This window comes from Zalophus californianus, chromosome 13, assembly GCF_009762305.2.
Source record: "Zalophus californianus isolate mZalCal1 chromosome 13, mZalCal1.pri.v2, whole genome shotgun sequence".
Lineage (NCBI taxonomy): Eukaryota > Metazoa > Chordata > Mammalia > Carnivora > Otariidae > Zalophus > Zalophus californianus.
In genome coordinates, this window is record NC_045607.1 from 71,162,834 (window position 1) to 71,186,794 (window position 23,961).

The 23,961-nt window shown below is 39.9% G+C and overlaps 1 protein-coding gene and 1 long non-coding RNA gene across 5 annotated transcripts in view; one reads left to right on the plus strand and one right to left on the minus strand.

Moving 5' to 3' along the window:
- Nucleotides 1-12,951, plus strand: part of FRMD3 (FERM domain containing 3) — a 299,838-nt gene extending 286,887 nt beyond the window's left edge. For 2 of the 3 annotated variants that reach the window (XM_027616657.2, XM_027616658.2), the window contains exon 14: nucleotides 7,511-11,386. In XM_027616657.2, coding sequence (XP_027472458.2) covers nucleotides 7,511-8,106 — 596 coding nt within the window. In that variant the 3' untranslated portion in view covers nucleotides 8,107-11,386. Of the gene's footprint in view, nucleotides 1-7,510; nucleotides 11,387-12,727 lie in introns of those variants that run through there. The other variant, XM_027616659.2, reaches the window with a different exon arrangement.
- Nucleotides 1-23,961, minus strand: part of LOC113934988 — a 113,042-nt gene that overhangs the window by 26,688 nt on the left and 62,393 nt on the right. The window contains exons 2-3 of one of the 2 annotated variants that reach the window (XR_003523849.1): nucleotides 13,811-13,871; nucleotides 12,192-12,257 (exon numbers count right to left, since the gene is read on the minus strand). This is a non-coding gene — a long non-coding RNA (uncharacterized LOC113934988). Of the gene's footprint in view, nucleotides 1-12,161; nucleotides 12,258-13,810; nucleotides 13,872-23,961 lie in introns of both variants that reach the window. The other variant, XR_003523848.1, reaches the window with a different exon arrangement.

Consider the following 23,961-nt stretch of genomic DNA (forward strand, 5'->3'; position numbering starts at 1 on the left):
AGGCTTCCAGCACTATATTGAAGAAGAGTGGTGAGAATGGACATCTTTCTCTTGTTCCTGTTCTTAGAGTACTCTCAGTTTTTTACCATTGAGTATAATGTCAGCTGTGGGTTTACATATATGGCTTTTACTATGTTGAGGTATGGTCCCTCAAACCCTACTTTACTGAGAATTTTTATCATGAATGCTGTTGTACTTTGTCAAATGCTTTTTCTGCATCTATTGAGATGATATGATTTTTATCCTTCATTTTCTTAATGTGCTATTTCACATTGATTTGTGAATACTGAATAAATCCTCAGAATAAATCCCACTTGATTGTGGTGAATGATGTTTTTAATGTATCATTGAATGTGGTTTGCTAGTATTTTGTTGAGGATTTTTGGATCTGTATTCTTTAGAGTTATTGGCCTGTAGTTCTGTCGTTGTTTGTTTTTTTTGTAGTGTCTGTCTGGGTTGGTGTCAGGATAATGCTGGCCTTGCAGAATGTATTTGGAAGCTTTCCTTCCTCTCCCATTTTTTTTTGAATAATTTGAGGAGAATGTGTATAAACTCTTCTTTAAATGTTTGGTAGAATTCACCTGTGAATCCGTCTGGTCCTGGGCTTTTGTTTGTCAGGAGTTTTTTGATCATCAATTCCATTACTTGTAATTGGTCTGTTCATATTTTCTATTTCTGATTCATATTTTGAAGATTGTATGTTTCTAGGAAATTATCCATTTCTCCTATATTGTCTAATTTGTGGGCATACAATTTTTGTGGTTGTTTCTTACAATCTTTTGTATTCCTGTGGTGTCGGTTGTTACTTCTCATCTTTCATTTCGAATTTTATTTGGTTCCTCTCTTTTTTCTTAGTGAGTCTGGATAAAGGTTTATCAATTTTATTTTTCTGAAGAACCAGCTCTTGGTTTCACTGATTTTTTTTTCTGTTGTCTTTTGTTGGTTTTTGTCTCTATTTCACTTATTTTGCTCTTTATTATTTCATTCCTTCAATTAACTGGAATTTGTTCTTTTTTTAGTTCCTTTAGGGATGAGGTTAGATTGAGATTTTTCTTGTTTAAGGTAGGCCTGTATTGTTATAAATTTCCCCCTTAACAACTGCTTTTGCTGTGTCCCAAAGATTTTGAACTTTTGTGTTCTCATTTTAATTTGTCTCCATGTGTTTTTTAATTTCCTCTGTGATGTCTTCAGTGACCCATTGATCAACCTCCACATGTTTTTTTCCCGTTTTTTTTTCTTGTAATTTTTAGTTTCATACCTCTGTGGTTAGAAAAGATGCATGATGATTTCAATCTTCTTAAATTTATTGAGACTTGTTTGGTGGCTTAACGTGATCTGTTTCGTCTAATGTTCCATGTGTACTTGAAAGAAATGTATATTCTGTTCTGTATATATCTGTTTAGATCAGATGGACTTATGTGTTGTTCAAAGATATAATTTCCTTATTGATATTCTGCCTGGATAACCTATTCATTGATGTAAATGTGGTGTCAAAGTTCTGTACCATTATTTTATTATTGTCAGTTTCTCCCTTTGTGTCTGTTCATTTTTGCTTTATATATTAGGTGTTCCAACACTGGTTGCACATATATTTACAGTTGTTATATCCTCTTGTTGGATTGATCCCTTTACCATTTGTAATGTCCTTCTTTGTGTCATTAGAGATTTTAGTCTCTTTTGTCTGATACAAGTATTGCTACCCTGGCCTTTTTTTAACTTCCATTTGCATGGAAGTTTTTTTCCCATCATTTCACTTTCAGTCTTTATGTATCATTAGGTCTGAAGTGTGTCTCTTGTAGGCTGCATATAAATGGATTGGGTTTTTGTTGTTGTTTTTATTATCCGTCCTACCACCTTATATCTTTTGATTGGAGCATTTTGACCATTTACATTTTGTTAATTGATTTCTGGTTGTTTTTGTAGTTCTCCCTTTTTTCTCTTGTTCTCTCCCCTTGTGACTGATGACTTTCTTTAGTTTTATGGTTTCAATACCTTTCTCTTTATTTTTTGTGTATCCATATCAGGTTTTTTATTTGTGGTTACCATTAGGCTCATATATGACATCCTATATATATTAAGTTGATGGTCTCTTAAGTTTGAACATAGTCTAAAAGAACTTCATTTTTACTCCCCCCTCCACTTTTTTATGTATATGTTGTCATATTTTACAGCCTTTTATTTTGTGAGTTCCCTTATCTTTTAAGATATAATTGATTTTACTTGTCTTTTAATCTTTTTTTTTTTTTTAGCTTAGTATTTGTTCTACTTCCTTTATTGGATTTTTGCTTGTAGTTAGAAAATTGTTTTCTTTCATAATTTTCTACTTTCAACCATGGCCTTTTCTTTTCTACTTAAAGTCCTTTAACATTTCTTATAAGGCCAGTTTAGTGGTGATGACCTCCTTTAACTTTTGTTTTTCTGAGAACCTCTGTTTTTCCTTCAATTGTTCTGTTTTGTTTTTAATTTGAGAGAAAGAGAGAGCGAGCAGGAGCGGGACAGAGGGAGAGGGAGAGCATGGAGCCTGATGCAGGGCTCAATCCCACAACCCTGGAATCATGACCTGAGCCAAAACTAAGAGTTGGGCACTTAACTGACTGCACCACCCAGGCACCCCATATTTTTCCTTAAATTCTGAATGATAACCTTGCCAAGTAGAGTATTCTTGGTTGTAGGTTTTTTTTCCTTTCAGCACTTTGCAGGCCAGGAGGGAGTGGCGTGATATAGTTACAGTTTCTGCTGAAAAATCAGCTGATGGCCTTATGGGGTTTCCCTTGTACTAGTTGTAACTTGTTGCTTCTTTCTTCTGGGTTTTAAAATTCTAGCTTTATCTTTAATCTTTGACATTTTAATTATTTTGTGTAGACCTCCTTGGGGTTCATCTTGTTTGCTTCCTGAACCTGGATGTCTGTTTCCCTCCACAGGTTAGGGAAGTTTTCAGCTTTTTTTCAAGTTTTCTGCCCCCTCTCTTTTTTCCAGCTGGAACCCTTATAATGTGATTGTATGTTTGCCTGATGTTGACCAAGAGATCCCTTTACCTGTCCTCACTTTTAAAAATCCTTTCTAATCCTGTCTTCCAGATCACGGATATGTGCATTCTTCTGCATCTACTAGTTTGTTGTTGATTTTCTCTAGTGTATTTTTCATTTCAGTTATTGTATTCTTCAACTCTGGTCATTTTTTATATTTTTCATTTCTTTGGTTTAGTTTTGAGTTCACCAACTTTTTTCTCCAGGCCAGTGAGCATCTTTATGATCATTACTTTAAACTCATCAGGTAGATTGCTTATCTCCATTTCATTTAGTTCTTTTTCTGTGGTTCTGTCTTGTTATTCTGACTTTGTGTTTGTTTCTGTGAATTAGGTGGAACAGCTACTTCCAAACACAAAGGAATGGTCTTGTGTATGGTCATCCCCTGTGTAAACTGTGTGTTCCTGGCTCTTTGGCTGGCTCAAGCTGTGACTGGTGTGGGCTGGGGTTCCAGGGCTCATTCTGCTGAGGGCACCCTGACAAAACTGTTAAAGCTGAAGTGGGTACAAGCCAGGGGGTCCTGGGGTACTCACATGGGGTGCACCCTGGTAGGTGGCTGGAACTGAGGTAGGTACTTAGCTGGGTGTTCTCAGGGTGCTTTCTACAGGGAGTGCTCTGGCTAGGGTTGCTGGACCTGAAGCAGGTATGAGTCAGGGTACCCTAGCAAGTCATCTGGAGCTGAAGTGCAATAGGCCTGAAGTGTTCCAAGGTACTTTGCTTCTGTGATACCTTGGTAAGGTACCTGGACCTATAGTGAGCACTGATTAGGCACAATGCAGTGTGTGCTGTGCTGGGGCCACTCTGGTTGGACAGTTGAAGGTGGTGTAGGCTAGGGTCCCATGATTCACTGAGGCAATAAGCTAGGGCTCCCAGCCCCTGCTCCTATCCATGCTATCAAGATGGAGGGAGACTGTAAAGTATGGTGGTCACCAACCTCTCTCACCTGGAGAGAGTTCCAGCAGCTCTCCTGACATTTGGCAGCATTCTAGGGCTGGATCCTTTATATCCTTGCTGCTCTTTTAAACCACAGCTCTTTTTGTGTGCCCCAGGGCATGCAGGACTGGTCTGGTCTAGGTGCCCAGAGCTCGCTGGGGTGGCAGCCTGGTTATTCTATCCAGACCCTGTTCCCACCTGTGCTATCAAGGTGGAGGGGGAATGTAAACCATGGTGCTTGCCAGTCCCTCTGACCCAAAGAGAGTTCCAGCAGTTCTGCTGCCATCTGGCAGAGTTCTAGGGCTTAATCTTTTATATTCTAGTTACTCTTTTAACCACAGCTTGTTTTCTGTGCTCCAGAGCAATGAATCCACGTACAGTCCCTCAGTACTATCCCTCCCCTGTGCAGTTTGCAGCATCAGGGATAGGGGTCTCCTTCATTACAGTGTCTCCACCTCTCTTGCCCTTCTCTGTGTTCTGTCATGTTGTACAGAAGCTGCTACTTCAGCCCTCAGGTCTTCAGGAGGAACTGCACTATAATTAGCTGTGGATTTGGTGTGTATGTGGAGGAAGTGTGTTCAGGGTCTTCCTGTATTGCTATCTTAGACCAGAAGCCCAGCCATTGTTGCTTTAAATGTACTTTCTACCCTTTTCTCTTTTCCTTCTTGAATTTCCATAATGCCGATATTGTTTCTTTCATTGTGTCCCATAAGTTCTATAGGCTGTGACCTCACTCTTTTTCATTTTTTCCTTTTTGTTTTTCTGACTGGATAATTTGTGCAGTCATCGAGGTTGCTGATTTTTTCTCATGCGTAGTCAGGTGTACTTTTGACGCACTCATATTGAATTCTTCAGTTATTGTCTTTTCCAGCTCTAGGATTTTATTTTTTTGATAGTTTGTTCCTTTGTTGAACTTCTCATTTTTTCATTTTCCTCATTTTGTTTAGCCACCTATGTGTTTTTGTAGTTCACTAAACTTCAGAGGGTTATTTTGAATTCTTTGACAGTTCACAGATCTCTGTTTCTCTAGGGTTAGTAATTAGTGCCTTAATTAGTTTGCTTTGGTGTGGTCATATTTACCTGACTTATTGTGATGATTGATCACCAGTGAACTACTTTGGTATCTGCAAGTGGTAAGTGATCTCCTCTCCCAGACCTTGCAGGTTCATTTTGGCAGAGAGAGTTCAACAGCTCTGTTCGGGTTTCCGAACGTGTCTACTGGTAACATCTTTGGGCAGGTAGGCCTACTGTTAGGGGCTATTTTGGGGGCATGGCAAGTGTGTAAGCTCTGAGGTCAGGGGTGTGTGGGTGTGCCACTGACTGAGAACAGCTGGGTAGGACTGCTGGCTTGGTTTCCTTTCCAAGTGAGGCTGTAGGATGGGCACCACAGTTGCCTGGATTCTCTGGGTAGTCTTACTAGATGGTCACGACTGGGTGTTACACTCAGCAGTTAAAGTGGGGTTATGAATTAGCTGCCCTGCCCTGCCAGGGCAGCAAGACAGGACCCAGGGCCTGCATAGTTTGCTGTCTGGGGAGCTGAATCGAGTAAGACTGTGCATTGCATAACCTGGGCAGGTGAGGCTACCAGTTTTGTTCTGCAGGCAAGGAAAGCCCCAGGGTGTGTGCTCTCTGGGAGAAGGGATACTGGATGGGCCATGCAATTTCTGATGCGTTCTGGTGAGGTTCCTTGGTTGGCGGGGCTGAAGGCTCTTCAGCAATGAGTGGGGCTATGGATTAGTTTCCCTGCCTAGACACAGCAGGAGAAGCAGCTCAGAGGCCAGTAAGGCTCTTTGTTGTCCTTACCCGAGCTGACTCATGCGACAGTTTTTCTGGCCAAACAGGACCCCTTGCTTTGCTCTGAAGGCAGTCAGCTCTAGGCACCTACTCCTCAGCCTGAGAGTTGCCAAGTCATGTAGCTTACAGGTGTTCTCCCCGGCCCTTCCTGTCACGTGGGCCTAGGGACTACTTGCCAGAGCCTCGAGCTCCAACTCAACCTCAACTCTTTTGCCTGGGAGGGCCCCCTTTAGGCAACTTTTAATTTTTCCCATCAGGCTTTCTGGTTGAGAGGGGCCAGGAGCCAGGCTCTACAGAGCGTGGGACTAGGACTCAGTTTTTCTGCCCAGGGAAGGGACAGACAAGGCTCCAGGGCTGATAAAACTCATCTGAGGACCCAAATCAAGCAGACCTGAACCCTGCTGCATTCCCAGGGGTCAGACGGTACCCCTGACTCGGTTCTGCAAATGAACAGAACCACTGTTCTACTTGGGCACAGCCGGTGTGCACTAGGTCTGCCCAGATCCAAGTGCTGCTTGTGGGAAGCCCCCTCCCTCCTCCTCTGTCCCAATCAGATTCCCAGTTTTTGAGCCCCACAGATTTCCCTATACTCACGAGGAGGCAAAGCCAGCTCCCTTGAAGCAACCCCCAATCCTGGATATCACCCCTGGGCTCTTGGAAGACTTCCAAGTATGGTGTCGGTCACTAGCCAGGGACGGGGCATTATGGTCAGCATGTAGCCATGACTCTACCCTTCTGGTGTGGTCTCTCTTGTTCTCTGTGGTGGCATCTTGGTGATATCACTTCTTGCACATCTTAGAAATCCTGAAATGTAGTAGTTAAAAGCTGGTTCCTAGTTAATGCACCTGGCTACCACTTTATCACATTGTAGATCCACCCTGAGGCACATGGCTTTGATAGAGCCAGACCTTTATTTCCCACTAGGAACCCAAGGCTCCAAATGAGGAGAGCTGGCCTTAGGCAACTCCGTTTGCCATCTGTTAACACGAAGAGCTGAGAAATCGCTCTCCCCTGATAAACTTTAAGAAATAACATGCATGCCCTTTGACAAAGCAATTTTCAGATAGCTCTCTGTGGCAAATGAACTCAAACAAGAGGGTAAAAAAAGCTTTTATATATAAAGATATCTCCTAGTATCTTTATTTTTTTTACAACTGCAAAGCAATCTAAATGCTTGCCAATAGGCAACTAACTTATTGTGTGAGTGGAGAATGTCTTAAGTTAAAATGTTAAATGAAGGGAGCAAGATGCAAGTTTGTACATACATGATTGCAGTTATATATATAATTGCAGTTCTATAAAACTAGAAACCACTAACTTGTGCCTGGAATGAAGACTAGAATATATAAAAAGTAGGCTATCCTTGAACAGATTCTATAATGTGTCATCCAATGAAGTATTACAGTAAATGTTGACTTCTAAAAGACACCACTCAAAATTACAATAGTGGTTTATTGTCCTCTTATGCTTGCAGACCTGACCAAAGTTGGTGGTTTGCAGACCATAATTGTGCCTATAAATACTGTAAATATTGCCAACCATTTGAGATGTGTTGTTTATTTTGGGTTTAGCATGTTGACCTTAGAGTCTTGTACTAAAATGACCTTGTTAAAAGGATTCCACAAAATAATTTCATGGATTCCTTGATTTCCTTTTTTTTTTCTGTTTTGTTAGTTTCCATCTACAGATCTTCATGGGGGAGGATTAAAAACAACCTGAAATATAAAGTTAAGGAAAAAAAAAATGTCTCTTTACAGGTATTCCATTACCCAAAGAAGACATTTCTGCCCCTGTGACCTCTAGCTCACCAGTGAAGGAAGCCCGGGAGTACGAAAATCCCCCAAGTGAAGAGGAAGAGAAAATGAGAGAAGAGCCCCTGACCATCTCTGAACTGGCCTACAACCCAAGTGCCAGCCTGCTCCCCACCCCTGTGGATGATGACGAGATTGACATGCTCTTTGACTGTCCATCGAGGCTGGAGTTGGAAAGAGAAGACACAGATTCATTTGAGGAACTGGAAGCAGATGAACATGCCTTTCTGATGGCCGAAGAAGAAGAGCTGAAGGAGGCTCGCCAAGCTTTGTCGTGGAGCTATGACATTCTGAGCGGCCATATTCGGGTGAACCCACTGGTCAAGAGTTTTTCCAGGCTCCTGGTGGTGGGCCTGGGGCTGCTGCTCTTTGTATTCCCCCTGCTCCTCCTCCTTTTGGAGTCAGGTATTGATCTCTCCTTCTTATGTGAAATCCGCCAGACGCCAGAGTTTGAGCAGTTTCACTATGAATACTACTGCCCTCTAAAGGAGTGGGTGGCTGGCAAAGTAAACCTCATTCTCTACATGCTGGGTTGCTCATAAAATCCGTATCTTATATGACTAAGGGCTATATTCAATACTAGTGATTAGTTTTTTTTTTTTTTTTTTTTTTTTAGCAAATGCCTGGTTCTGAATGGTCACAGGGCCATGACCAGGTGTTCCTTACTCATAACTGATTACTGAAAACTAAGTTAGCTTTCCATAATTCACTGCAGTTAAATAAGTTCAAGTCAAATACAGTTATTTTAGTTACAGGTCAGGAAGATGGCCTTTAAATAACCAAAAATATGTTTATTTTTTATTATACTACAGACATTATCTATTATATCATAATACATTGAGCTGAATTAGATTCCCCTTTTTTAATAGTTAGCACCATTATAAGGTTCAGAACCAGAATTTTAGTAACAACCCAAGAGAAAGTTTTTGAATATAATCCTTAGTGAAAACAACATCCTCTAACCGATGCCTATACAACTAAATTTATGCTGGGCTTTTGTTTTCTGTTTTTTTAAAAATATTTTTATGTGTTCAAAATATTTTGGTAAATTTTTAGCAAAAAAAGAAGCCTCCTGGAGTTATTTAAGTGTACAGATTGTAAGACTAATGCACAAAGGGTATGTCAGGAATTTTTTAATGTTTTGGCACTGGTTTGTTTTTTACAATATTTTTGGCTGAACCAATGGCATAATTTGTTGTTACCTGTGTATGAGATAGAGAAAATAGGTAGAAAGACACTGTAGTAAGCTCGCTCTTGAAATGGATGATGAAACTGGAGGATGTAAAAACAGAGAAGACTCAAGTGGACACAGGGTGGTCCATTTTTTTCCAAAGTATTTGGACAAGATGACTTACTACCTTCATTTGCATTCCGTCCATATATTTTGGTTGGGGAAGCAGACATTTTTAAAAGAGAGTGAAATTTTAAAGGAAAAAAGTTAAGTTACACTAGTTCATTGCATATTATTGTACATTAAACCCAAGAGTAGAAGCAGATGGGCATTGGGCAAGTAGCGAAACGGTTCTGGTGAGGCTGGTATGCAAGGGGTGGTAGGCAAACCATCTTTTATGAAAGTGGTGGTGATGCATGGCATTGGATGATGTAAAGAATGTGCACGTGCTGTCCGAGTTGACATAAATATGTTGAAGTGGATGTGAATAAAGGTGGAGAAACCTTAAGGCATATTTTTTGGGTCCCTCATGCCATTCATTGATTCGATGGAAGGAATTTCAAAAGAAGTGTGTGTAAGAGAGAGGATATGAAAAGAATGGAGTTTGGCTTTTTGATAAATGCTGATGATCTTCCTTTGTGGTGGCCATCATCCTCTTTTCCTTTTCTGGTTTTCTTAAGATCTTAACTCATTTCTAATTAGGGCTTCCATTAAGAAAGTGGAAGGGACTCATTAGAGGATCTAGCATTTCAGTATAGGTGAAATAGTAAAAGGGCTCTCTAACCAGATAGCAGAGGGAACAAATGTTCTAGTACCTTCCTTCATACCATAAGCTCCACCACAGAAAGAAAGGCTCTGATGCTTCCCCAGGCAAAGTACTTACCAATACTGTGATATAACAGAAGGAGAAAGAAAAGAGTATGGAGCTCAGGGCATAGTGCATTGGAATTTCTCCATGGACTGAGAATATTCTATTGCCTTCATTAACAAAGAGATTGGGCGCCTGTATTCTCTCATTTACTGTAATAAACGCTCCAACTCTATCATTAGCATCATTTCTAAATTGGCCATTCATGGGAGCTCTGAGTGCTCGATTAGACATTTAAGTTTGAACATAAGTTTTAAAAGTTAGCTTTAAAAGCCTTCAGTTGAACAAACTAGAATATACATTTGCTATTAAGTTTGTAAGGTGTTCTCTCCCATGTGCTTTCAGTGATTTATTTTGCTTTTTATTGAAGAATATTTAATAGCTGAAATTTGATACCAACATAGAATATTTTCTATAGTTTATGTTGGAAGTTTTCAAATGGCCAGCTTTGAAATTGAACCCCTTTGTTATGACTTCCAAGTCTGATGTTCTGACAAAAGGGTACCCCAGTGTAGTCTGCACAGAATTAGTCCCCCTTGTAATCATGCTTTATATCATTTCCTTTGAAGTTCTAACCATAACCAACCTAGCCCCTGCCCTTTTAAAGTAATATTATTTTTTTAATTATGGAAATATATGGCCCATCATGAAACACTGAAAAATACTGACAGGATCAATACCACACAAAATCCAACCATGCGGATTTATAGTGGGGAGTAATCAATATATTTTAACATTTCCAGCTAACATCTCTTTTAGGCAAAAACGTCATTATTGAATAGAAAGGTTTTTAAGCGAAGGAGTTAACAGAATAGGGTCTGCTGAATTTAAGCAACAGCCACCAAACATAAAACTGGGATCCTAAGATGCCATTTTGTCACGATAGAATCAGTGTTTTAGAAATATCCACTTCAGTTTTGTTAGGAGAGAGTCGCCTGCTGCCTGAATCAAATGAGGAGAAAAGTGCTTCCAAAGATGGAGAGTATATAACATAGTGAGATACAGAATTCAAAGCAAGTGTGTGAGTATATGTATATTCCATATTATTGGTATAGGTGTGTTTAAATATGAATCTGTATATATGTGTGTATTTGTATACACACAACTGATATGCCTTTCAAACATAGTTGTGTTTATTTTTCCCCAATTGAGGAGTTTGTGACATGCTGTTCTTCCTTTTCCCTCTCAGATATCATGGGATAAAACCCACAGTCTCAAAGGTTTCAATTTTCCATGAAAACACCAGTGTGTACATTTGTGGTTATATATACACATATATATGGCAAATACATATACACACACAATCTTGTCTTTAGTGCTAATGCAAGTTGGATCATGAAAAAAATGTAGGTAAAGTATCGTGTATTTCTGTCTGTGCTTGGAACATACTGTAAAATGTTATGTATTTGGAATATATTCTGTGGTTTGTCTAATATTTATAAAGACAACTCTGGGAAGAATTCAAAAGGTGATTTCATTGAAATACTAGAGATATGGGGGCCATGTTACCTGTGATTGGAGCCTTATCTTTGTATAGTAAAAATCTGCATTTCTATGTCAACATCCAGATTGTTTTATATGTTAATATGGTGGCAGGAATCCCTAATAAAAATACTCTGGGGAAAAATGTTTCTGCAATCATTTAGTTTTATTCAGGCTAATTTATGCAAATTTACTTTGTTGGAACTACAGAAAGGTACCATATAGGACCATGAATGAGGTCACCCTTGAATGGTGATAGTATGAAAAGAAAATCACAGGTAATGGATGGGATTAATCCTTTGCAGAAGTCACTCAGGCTAAAACCAGGGATATTGAGGGTACTGAAAATGGACCCAAACATAAAAGATAGCCATAGCATTAAGATAACTAGAGAAAGAGCAGAGCATGGAGGAAATAGATGAGAGGTGTTCTTCATTTTAGATAGAAGGAAGGAGTTCCCAAATGTTAAAAACTAGTAGGTCATCAGTTCTGGCAGAAAAGGCTGCTTTCCTGTGCCAGGGAGAGCTACATCAGACTCAACTCTCCCACACTTGCCATGAAACTTTGATCTGTTCATGGACCCTGGAAGAACCTTATTCTTCCACTCTTGTCTTCCCCTCCAAACAGCATGGCCTGAAAGGCCTACTGCTTTGGTTTATCACAAAGCTAACAACTCCAGCCCTGACTGCTAACTCAGAAGGTGTTACTGCGAATGAAGCAAAAGGAGCCCTCTCTAACAGGAGGAACACCACGATGTCAAGCCAAATTGTACCTCAGCTGTGGTGGCCTCTTAAGTCTGTCAATCTCTGTTTTACTGAGCTATAATTGACATAAAATTGTATTAGTTTTAGGTATACAACATGATTAGGTATCTGTATGTGTTGTGAAATGATCGCATGAAAAGTTGAGTCAATATCCTTCACCTCACAGAATCACAAAATTTTTTTCTTATGATGAGAACTTTTAAGATCTACTCTCTTAGCAACTTTCAATACAATTACAGGATTGTTAACTAGAGTCCCCAATGTTGTATATTGCATCTCCAGCCAGAACTTATTAAAACTGCAAGTTTGTACCTTTTGATCACCTTCATCCATTTCACCCACCTTGCGGGGTAGGCTGTGGTGGAGTGGTCTGTCAAGTTCTTACTCAGCAGTCGTCAGAGGTCCAGGCTGTAGAGTACAGGCAAGAAAAATAATTCTGTGGTTATTATTCAGGCATGAGGTGACTTAGGGACCTACAGTCCCAGCTCCAGCAGCTGTAGCCAGCACCATTGTTTGGCTTAGTGTCTGCAGACTGGAAGGTTCACATGAAGTGACCCTTGGCTACTTACTCCTTGAGCGGTCCAGGCTCCTGACCCAACCTCACCTCTTGGGAGAAACCCTTTTCCTTATTCCTCCATTCTTTGCTTAGCCAAGTAGGGAAAATCTCTGCTAACCACATGCCAGCCTGGAAGGAAAGTATTGGGGAGAAGCTTCCACCTCTGAGGTGACCTCGGGATGGTTGTGGTTGATGAGTTTGAGACTCTTTGGGCCATCTTTCTCTACTGGGTGGAGATCATGTACTAAAGGTCCCTGCTTACTTGTCCTCCTGCTTCTTCTCTCTCTCTCTCTTTCTCTTGGACCTGCTTTTGGGCTTCCAGTCTACATGCAGTAAACAGACCCAGCAGGACCTGCCCGTGGTGGGCCCAGCCAGGACTCGGCTCTCCACCTTCCAGCCTCGGTCTGTGATGGGTGGGTAAGTCTGGCAAGCCCCGCCCAGTGGGCTCAGCTGTCGTCACTTCCGAGAGGACAGAAGAAGCCCTCACCTGGGTGTCAGATCCCAGCTGTGTTCTCCAATCCATTAATAAAATGGATTTTAACCCTCTCCTGGCCCTTGTGTCTACTGTCTACTGGGAACTGGGGTGGTGGCTGGGGGCAAGATTCACACTAAATACACTCAAGAATATTTAGGATCTCTGCCACCTCCAATGTCGCCAGCAAGGAAAGAAAGGAGAAGGCTGCTTCTGGCTGAACCTTAGGCATCAGGGGGTATCTGCCACTGCCACTCGCCCTGACTGGCCTTGCAAGTGGATGAGGGAACTTGAGACTTAGTATTAGGGGTTAGTTGGAACCACACATCCCTATTCTTTATCCATAGCTGATGCTTACCCCAAATAACTCCTTGGAAAGAGAACCAAGGCCACTTTCCTGGTTATAAAGGAAAGCTCGTGGTAGGACAAAGGATATACCTTCTGTGGGTACGAAGTACTGAAACATGTCTTGCGAATTACAGCAGCTCCTCCAGCTAACGCTGGTCACCTTGAACTTCCTCATCCGCAAGAATAATGATCATGAAAATTGGCTTTCTGAGGAGACCATTCTTCAAGGGAGAGAACACACTAACAAACCCACATTTGTTTCCACTCTGCTTGGCAGTCTTCATAATAAGTTAAAAATTCAGCGTTCTGGTTTAAGCATCCATCTCCTGTGATTTCCTTGGTGAGAATCAGCTTCCTCCCATCCTGGATCAGCCCAAGTGTCCTGACAACCCTGACCTGCTGGTTCTGCAAAGGTGCAAACCAGACCTTGAACACTGGTGGCCACATAAACATACTGCTTCCTGGTCATAGGGTTCCTATATAATTCAGTGTCCAAACCGGAACTCTTTTGAGAGCGAAAAGGGGTGTTTTTAATGATTATGTCACAACATCAGGTATTAGCTAGGATGACTCCAGACACACTACCTGTAAGCCTTGGGTCAATCGCCTAGGTGCCGTCTTTCAACAACCACTCCAGCTTCTTTCTCTAAAATATTGACAAAATAAGATAGGGAAGGATTATTGCCTGATACTCATATTCTCCTCCTTGCCATAAAAAATCAGATTGAAATTTACCAAAATTTGTCCTATCACGTGGTTTGGTGTAAGACTATAAATTACACAGAAGACCATTTTAAATGAGCCTCTGGTACTGAATATTTAATGCTGTATTCACCATTTATAATGTGGAATTTTTTTTTTTTAATGTGAGGCAGGTGGGTTAGAATGATCTCAATGCTCCTTTTACCTCCATACTTCTGAATTTGACATTTCTGATCTGTACATACAGAGAACACTGGTGATCAGTTTAACTGTAAGCAACTGTTCACACCAAGTACACGCAAGCCAACTCGATCATTTACACCGAGAAATGTTAGCCAGCTTGGCACTTGTTTGATGCTAGATGCTCCATATGTGCTCTTCCCAGAACAGAAGCTGTAAAGTGAACCAAACGTTATCAAGCACAAGGAATCACAGCTGGAAAGTGGCCTTTTAAGGCAGTCGGCCTCAACTGACCAGGTGTTCCCATGGACATGTCTATCTTAGAAGGCCTGGGGACACATTATACACATTTTACTGCAAGTCTCCCATTTTGTGAATTTCTTGTGGCAGAGACTGGCAGCTGAACGCCAAAACAATTTCCTCTTCATCTTGTACACGGACTTAGACTACACTTCCCAGCCCCTGTGTACTTAGGTAGGCCATATTCCTGAGTTCTGGCCAATGGAATTTGGCCCTGGGCTAGGTGTAGGCCTCCCTTTTGGCACTGGATGTTAGCACCTGCAGTGACCTTGAGGCCAGCTGAGCATATTAGAGCTGCCAACAACTTGGATGCTTGAATGACTGTGTGCAGCAGAGCACCTCCCATTTCCCCCTAAACCAAACCCATCTTGGAGTACTTGAGCAACAAAGTCCCAACTGGGCAATTTCCAAGTCCGTTGCTGTTACCACTCCTTCTCCTACTATTCAAGTTGGCTGTCCTGCCCAGTGAAGGAGAGTAACCTGAAAGCAGGTGTAGGAACTGCCCAGCACTGGAGTCTCCGAGGAGATTCTACTGGAGAACCACTCTACAAAGGGGAGGAGGTGCCCCTCTGTACCTAAAAGTGCCAAACCTGGGTGGGGCCCTATTTTTGGTGCTAATGTGTCTTGTTACTCTTGCTTTCAGGGGCTCAATTGGAACTGTCCATTATTAGAACCCAAGGTAGCCACCCCCCTGATGGGCAAAATCACCCTTGGTTGAGAACTCCTGGGTTCAGGAGTGGTTTCATGGGCATGTAACCTATGAACTTGTATAGGGCCCTGCTCTCAAAGGTTTGGTTTAATGCTCTGCTATCACAATCTTGAAATTCTTAATAATTTTTATATTTGAAGTTGTGTTTTGTAAGTGAAGTCCAATGGGACAATGAAATGTGATAGAGATCAGTCAGGCAACAGTAGGCACTGCCATAACTGTGCAGCTGGCCTGGATACCAGGCATGCACACGTACATACATGGGGCAGTCTAAGGTACCAGGGGGCCTCTGAGGGGACTTCCTGCACCAGAACCTGAGCCCAGATTAATGGCAAAGGAGGCAGCTGCAGCTGAAAGGATCAGAGGTATTCCATTTTTGGGTGGCACTGGAGCCCGTGGTGGGAGGCCAGCTTGCCCATCAATCTCTGGAACCCATCCTGAAATATCTGCATTGATATCAACTCTGGCCTGAGCACTGGAACAATATCTGCCACCACTTAGGCAGTCAACTCTGTTAGTAACTTAGCACAACATAAAAGTGTACACATAGACATTATAAAACTATACCAGAGAGTCATTAGAATTCTTCAGAGTTTAGCATTTCTGGTTTGTGAAAACCACTGCAACATTGCAAAACAAATACCCACAGGCTTGGAAATAGAAACTAAATGTAAAGATCCTCACATTCCACAGAAACTACACGCCCTCCCCCCTGCTATTTTCATATAAAAACTTTAATGGGCCACTTACGAACAGACAATTATAAAATAGTTTTCCCTTGTGATTGAAGATATAGCATTAGAGTTCATAAACAGGCATTTTAAATTATATATGAACCATGAATACATGAAGCCAACTTTCAGCTTCTTGTACAACCTCTACAAGTTACAGGAAAGATCAGAAGAAATATTAAAATGCCATTATATAGTGTAACATTTAAACCTAAATGCAGACTTACAAAAAACTGATTTGCAAGGAGATCTTTTTAGAAAAATTATTCTTCAAGAATAACCAGCTCTGGATGTACTCAAATTTATATTTCAAAATAATCTATCAGAACTTTATCCTAATGCTGTTAAGGTCTATAAGAAATTCTTAACAGCATCAGTAACAGTTGCATCAGCAGACCCTTCTTAAAACTAAAAGTTATCAAAAATTATTTGTGATCTCACATTTATCAAGAGCGATTGATGTTACTTTAATTGAAAAATGCAGTGAAAATAAGCTTAACAAATGAATTTGCAGAAAAATGAACCCTAAAAATGTTATGATCAAGATATTTATATATTGATATACATTGATATAAATTATTATTTATTGTGTTATACAAAATTATGGGATTAAAATATTGTTCTTTGTAATTTGTAACATCACATGTTGTAACAAATGTTGTTACTCATGTATCACTATATTTTATATTTTACAAATAATAAAGTCTTTTTTAAAAAAATCTTTTATACCTTTACCTGCACTTTTCAACTGTATTCTGGAAAAGCTCCACATTTTCATTTTGCCGTGGACCATGCAAATTATGTCACTGACCCTGACTGGGTTAAGAAAATAGACAGTGGGAGCCCTAGAAGTGAATTTTTTAATGATTGGAATTGAAGATTTGAGTGTAAAATCCAAATGCATATGGCTAATGTTTCTTTCTTTGAAGAATTCAAAACCATCTAAATAATGATAAAGAGTCGATATTATAGAAAAGATTTCCCTTTCTTTATGAAAATAAGAATTGAATAATTTCACTTCATAATTTTTGTGAATAATTTGATTTTCTCAAACTCTGGTGATTATACTGGGTTAAACAAGGTACTTATAAGTGAAAGGATGGATAAAAATTGAGGTCAGCATCTAGGATTTAGTAAAGCCTTTTTGGTATAATTCTGTATAACTAAGAAAGTGAATGATCCTAACGAGTGTGACACATCCCTTTGCAGATCAGATCATTACTAATTCACTGCTTTCAATAAAATGAAAAGAACAGCTAGTTGAATAGTTAAGGGGTCGGTCATTAAAATGATATTTTATGGAAAAGTACTCCTAGAGTGCTGGAGTAGCCTTCAGAAAATCCATTCCTCCATAATAGCAATGAGAACTGGCAAAAATTGTGAAAATCTACTTTTCCAGAACTCTGGAAATTAACCAAAGGCTTGCAAATAGCTAAGACAATTTATTCAAGGAAAACCTGTTGAGTATTAGTAAGATCAGTGAGCTTTGTGGCATTTTTTTCTTGCCTTACACATCTCCCTCTCGCCAGCCCTGAAATATCCTTGAAAATCAACAACCTCACAACTATGATGGGTGTGAAAACAGCAGCATTGTAGCCACTGGAGGGGATAGAATGGGTTTGGAACTCCCTAATAGCCCAACCACAAGGAATTGTTTTACTTGTATGGCAGTTCCCTGAAAGGATCCATTCTGACTTCTCTTTATTTGACCTTATTCAGAGCTCTGTCTGTGCTCCCAGCTCCCCTCAGGCGCTTCTCAAAAAACAACTAGTGGCAATGGTTTAACTTAGTAGCTGCCTGAGGTGATGATCCAAGTTGAGTCTAAAAAGAACTTAACAAAGAAGAGTGACAGAATAAGATGGTGAAATGAGAAACCCCAGACCCTCTTTCCCTCATGGAGGTACTGACTTAACAATAATACACAAACCAGTCACCTCTGTGAGAAATCAAAAAAACAGTTAAGAAGTTTCTGCAACTCAGGTTAGAAGGATGTCAACTGCAATGAAGCTCTGTAGGAACATTAGTGGCACTCACTTGCCAGAGGCCCAACCTCTACTAGTGTGACATAATTGGGAGAGTACTCCCTACTCTTGACCTTCCTCTGGGGAGGGAAAGAGAAGAGTAGAACATAAATCCAATGTTCTGACTTTTGGTGGAACTACTAAAGGGGCCTATTTCTGTATTGCTTGAATCTAAGGACAGGAACAGGGCACGAGTAGGGGGCAGTTGAGAACAAAGACAACTGATGTGCACCAGAGCACAGTACCACAGACATACACTGGGTAGAGAGCCAGTACCACAGCTTTTGGTAGCACCAGAGTGGCTGTAGTGCAAGAGAAAGACATCAGGGGAAGCTCCTCAGTAGAAACGAGCAAACTTCTTCAATTAGGAGATTACACAAAAAAGCCCAGAGAGGATACATTTCAGAAAGGGATTCAGAGGTCTCCAGAATCTCTAACCAGGGTGACTGGGGAATGTCCTCCCTATACAAAATCAAACAGCAAAGAGTGGAAAAGGTGGCAGATTTCATAAATCTGAAACCCAATATAAGATAAAAAGGCATATAAGGAAACAGGGAAACATGGCCCAAAAGACAAATGAAATCTCCACACACCAATGCTAGGGAAGCAGGGACATATGAATTACAAAACAAAGTATTCAAAATAGTCACCATAATTATGAGCAATGATGAAATCACAGACAACTAAACAAAATCAGGAAAAAGATGCAAAAACAAAAAGGAATTTTGGAACTAAAGAATTCAATACCTGAATTGAAAAATTCATATGAGCAACTCAACAGAAGACTTGATCAGGCATGAGAAAGAATCTGTGAACTCAAAGACAACATTCAAAATTACTAAGGCCAGGAGAAAAGGTAAAAAGAATGAAGAAAAGTAAAGATAGGCTAAGAGATTTATAGAACATCATTAAGCAGAAAAACATACATATGGGAGTCCCAGCAGAGGAAGAAAGGGACAGAGAGTCTATCTGAAAAATAATGGATAAAAAATTGTCAAATCTGAGGATGGAAATAGGCATACAAATTCAAGAAGCTCAAAGAACTCTAGGAAAATCTAAAGATATATACTAAACCATATAATAATCAAACTATCAAAATTCACAAAGAATCATGAAAGTAGCAAAAGAAAAGTGATTAACCACATACAAAAGAGCTCCCATTAGGTTATCAGCAACTTGTCAGCAGAAAACGTACAGGTTAGGAGAGAGTGGGATTATATATTCAAAATGCTGGGGATGGGGGACAACTGTTAACCAAAGATACTATATCTGGGAAAACTGTTGTCAAAAACAATGGAGAAATGAAGACTTTCTAGATAAACAGAGGCTGAGGGAGTTCATCACCACTGGGCCTGCCCTACAAGGAGTACTGAAGGGAGTCCTTTAAATTGAAGTGAAAGGATGATAAAAAGCAACACAAAACCATACAAAAATATAAAAATCCCTGATAAAGGGAAATATATAGGCAAGTACAGAATCCTGAAGTATCATAATGTAGGTATATAAATAATTTAAAAACCTAGCATACAGCTTTTAAAAAGCATAAAAAGTAATTATAAATCTATGGTAAGGGACATACAATATAAAACGGTAATTTGTGTCAAACAAAAAATGAGACACAGATGTCAAGGAGTTTTTATATGTGATTAAAGTAGCAATCAGTTTTAAATAGACTGTCATGACTTTAAGATGTTTTATGTAATTGCAATGGTAACCATAAAGAATACATCTACAGAATAAACACAGAGTGCCTTTGAGGGAGCTGTGAGATCCAGCACCATATGCCAAAAGATCTGGGAGGGTCTTACCCATTTGTCAGGTAATAGGCAGACAAATCTTGGTCCTGTCTGTGGACCCTGTAGTGGCCCATGGGTCAGCTCCAGACATTCTAGGCCATAGTTTGTCAGCCCCTGCAGAACACTGACTTAAGCAATCATTCACAGACAAGAGAGCTTTTATGAAAGTCCAGAATTACAGAGAACTTCCAACACTCTGGTGGAGGAAAAACCATGATTTTGGATACACTGGAGTGGACAAGAACAATTTGACTTTCCCTACATCACCCTCTTTCAAGGTGGCACAGCCTAGGGCCAAGAAATATCTTCCTTGACCTGTGATTTATACTACAGGGGAAAGGGAGATTGTGAAAGTGAGCAGCTGGTTTCCCCAGCTGTGGTGGACACTGACAAAGGGACTCATTTCAGTCTTACCCCATCCAGAGCACTGAATCCTGAGCTACATGCCTGGAGGGCAAGAAGAGGTGGGGACAGCCGCAGATACAACTATATCAGAAGACATTAAAGGGATGATGATCCTAAATGTTTCCCAGATTCTGTTAAGAAGTCTGCACATAAGCCACAGGGAACAACTTACCTGTAGATTCCCAGAACTGGTCCATGGGCATGCCATGTGCCCACCCACACCCCCAACACTGTGGCCAGCTCCCTGTATGTGCTGCAGATAGCAATGTGAGTGGGCTTTGTCGGATGGCCAGTAAGCACGCACAGAAGTCGGCCAAACAGCAGGCCAGGGAGAGACTACAAACCCGAGCATTAGTGCCACCACAGGGGAAAAAAAGGAGGCTGTCAGTACTTGGCTTAGTGTATTTAGGATCCAGAGAAGGCATACAAGCTTAAGAATTCTGCCACAAGAGATAGAAAGAAACATGCGACAGGTATAGCTACAGAAGATCCGAGATGGTGTCAGCAACTCTACCAGGGCTAACAGAAGGTAAATCCTGAAAACAGTAACTAAAGACTAGAGGATGAGACTTCGAATTCAAATGCAAAGACAGTAATGCAAAGCTTCAAAGAACATGAACAATCAAAGTAACATGACACAATTAAGGGTCATGATAATCTGGTAACCAAACCCAAAGATGTGGAGATTAGGGATTTACCAATAATCCAAAACAAGTTTAAGGAAACTCAATGAGCTACAAGAAAACACAGAAAGACAATTCAACAAAACCAGAAAAAGATATATAAACAATGCCAGAACTTTAACAAAGAGATAAGAATAATTTTTAAATATAAATAAATTCTGGAGCTGAAGAATACAATGAATGACATTAAAAATGCAATAGAAAACATCAGTAGCAGAGTTGATCAAGCAGAAGAAAGAATATGTGATATCAGGACAGGAATTTTGAAAGTATCCAGTCAGAAGAGAGAAAGAAAAAAGAACGAAAAGAGTGAAGAAAGCTTATGTGATCTATGGGATACCATCAAGGGGACCAATTTGAATATTTGGAATTCCAGAAGAAGAGACAGTTGGAGATAGAGGGGGAGGCGAGGGGGAGGAGATGATGACCCAAGTATATGCTGCCTACAATAGACTCCCTTCAGCTTTAAGGAAACACATAGGCATAAAGTGAATGGATGGAAAAAAAAATATTCCTGGCCAGTGAAAACCAAAAGAAAGCAGGGCGCAATATATTTAGACAAAATACAATTTCAGTCAAAAATGCTATCAAGAGATAAAGAAGGTCATTATATAATGATGAAAGGGTCAATTCATCAAGAAGAAATAACACTTGAAAATATGTATGCAGTCAACATCAGAGCATCTAAAATATTAAATACTGAGATCTGAAGAGAGACATAGAAAACAACGCAAAAAAAGGGGGGGTGGGGGGGAACGCCTGTGTGGCTCAGTTGGTTAAGCGTCTGACTTTGGCTCAGGTCATGATCCCAGGGTCCTGGGATCAGAGTGCCCCATCGGGCTCCCTGCTCAGTGGGGAGTCTGCTTCTCCCTCTGCCCACTGCTGCACCCCCCATCGGCTCATGCTCTCTCTCTCTCTCACAAAAATAAATAAATCTTAAAAAAAATGCAACAATAACAGGGGACATCAATACCCCACTTTCAACAATGGATAAATCATCCAAAGAGAAAAATCAAAGAACCATACTTTAAACCAAATGATCCTAAGAGACATATAGAATATATCTCACCCAACAGCAGAATATTCTTCTCAAGTGCATATGGAACATTTTCCATAAAAGATCATACAACAGGTCACAAACATGGCTTTGCAAATTTAAGAAGACTGAAATCATACCAAGTATCTTTTCTAACCACAATTGTATGAAACTAGAATAACAGGAGGATATAAGGAAAAATTACAAACATGTAGAAATTAAATGCTTTCCTGAATAGCCAATGGGTTGAAGAAGAAATCAAGAGAAATAGAAAAAAAAAAACTTAAACGAAAATGGAAATACAACATACCAAAGCTTCTGGGATGCTGAAAAAGCAGTTCTGAGGGGGAAGTTTATAGAAATCAGCATCTACATTAAGAAATATTTCAAATAAACGATCTAACTTTACACCTCAAGAAACTAAAACAAGAAACTAAACCCAAAGTTAGCTGAAGGAAGGTAATAACAAAGATCAAAGCAGAGATACATGAAAGAGAGGCCAGAAAAATATCAGAAAAGATAAATAAAACTAAAAGCTACTTTTTTTTCTGAAAAGATAAAGAAAATTGACAAAGCCTTTGCTAGACTAAGAAAGACTCAAATAAATAAAAACAGAAATGCCAGCTGGTATGGCCACTCTGGAAAATAGTATGCAGGTTCCTCAGGAAGTTAAAAATAGAGCTACCCTATGACCCAGCAACTGCACTACTGGGTATTTACCCCAAAGATGTAGATGTAGTGAAAAGAAGGGGCACCTGCACCCCAATGTTCATAGCAGCAATGTCCACAATAGCCAACTGTGGAAGGAACTGAGATGTCCTTCAACAGATAAATGGATAAAGAAGATGTGGTTCATATATACAATGGAATATTAGTCATCAGAAAGGATGAATACCTACCATTTACATCAACATGGATGGAACTGGAGGGGATATACTAAGTGAAATAAGTCAAGCAGAGAAAGACAATTATCATATGGTTTCACTCATATGTGGAATATAAGAAATAGTGCAGAGGATCATAGGAGAAGGGAGGAAAAACGGAATGGGAAGAAATCAGAGAGGGAGAGAAACCATGAGAAACTCTTGACTCCAGGAAACAAACTGAGGGCTGCTGGAGGGGAGATGGGTGGAGGGATAGGGTAACTGGGTGATGGGAATTAAGGAGGGCACGTGATATGATGAGCATTGGGTGTTATACACACCTAATGAATCACTGAACACTACACCAAAAACTAATGATGTACTATATGTTGGCTAATTGAATTTAAATTAAAAAAATTAAAAAATTAAAACAGAAATGAAAAAGGAGACATTACAACCGGGGCCACAAAAATACAAAGATCATAGGAGACTACTATGAACAAGTATATACCAACAAACTGGATAATCTACAAGAAGTGGATAAATTCCTAGAAATTTACAACTTAGCAAGACTGAATCATAAAGAAATGTGAACAGAACAATAATGAGCAAGAAGACTGAATCAGTAATCAAAAATCTCCCAACACGGAAAAGCCAAGGACCAATTCTCACTTGTGAATTCCATGAAACATTTAAAGAATTAATGCCAATTTTTCTCAAACTCTTCCAAAGAATGGAAGAAGACAAATACTCTCAAATTCCTTTTATGAGACCAGAATTATCCTGATACCAAAACCAGGTAATGACACTACAAGGTAAAAAGAACTACAGACCAATATCCCTGGAGAATATAGGCATAAAAATTCTCAATATAATATGATGAGCAAACCAAATTCAACATGTTAAAAGGATCATACATCATGATCAAGCTGGATTTATCTCTGGGATGCAAGGATGATTCAACATGTGCAAATCAGTAAATGCGATACATATTAACAGAAAGATAAAAAATATGATCATCTCAAGAGAGGTCAAAAAAGCATTTGATAAAATATGTTTTTCATGATAAACCCTCAACAAATTGAGCATAAAAGGAGTATACCTCAACATAATAAAGGGCATATATAACAAGCCCACAACTAATATAATAGAGAAAGGTTAAAAGCTTTTCATCTAAGAACAGAAATCAGACAGGGGTGCCTATTCTTACCACTCCTATTCAACGTAGTATAGGAAGTCCTAGCCAGAGTAATCAGGCAAGAAAAAGAAATAAAAGGGGCGCCTGGGTGGCCCAGTCATTAAGCATCGGT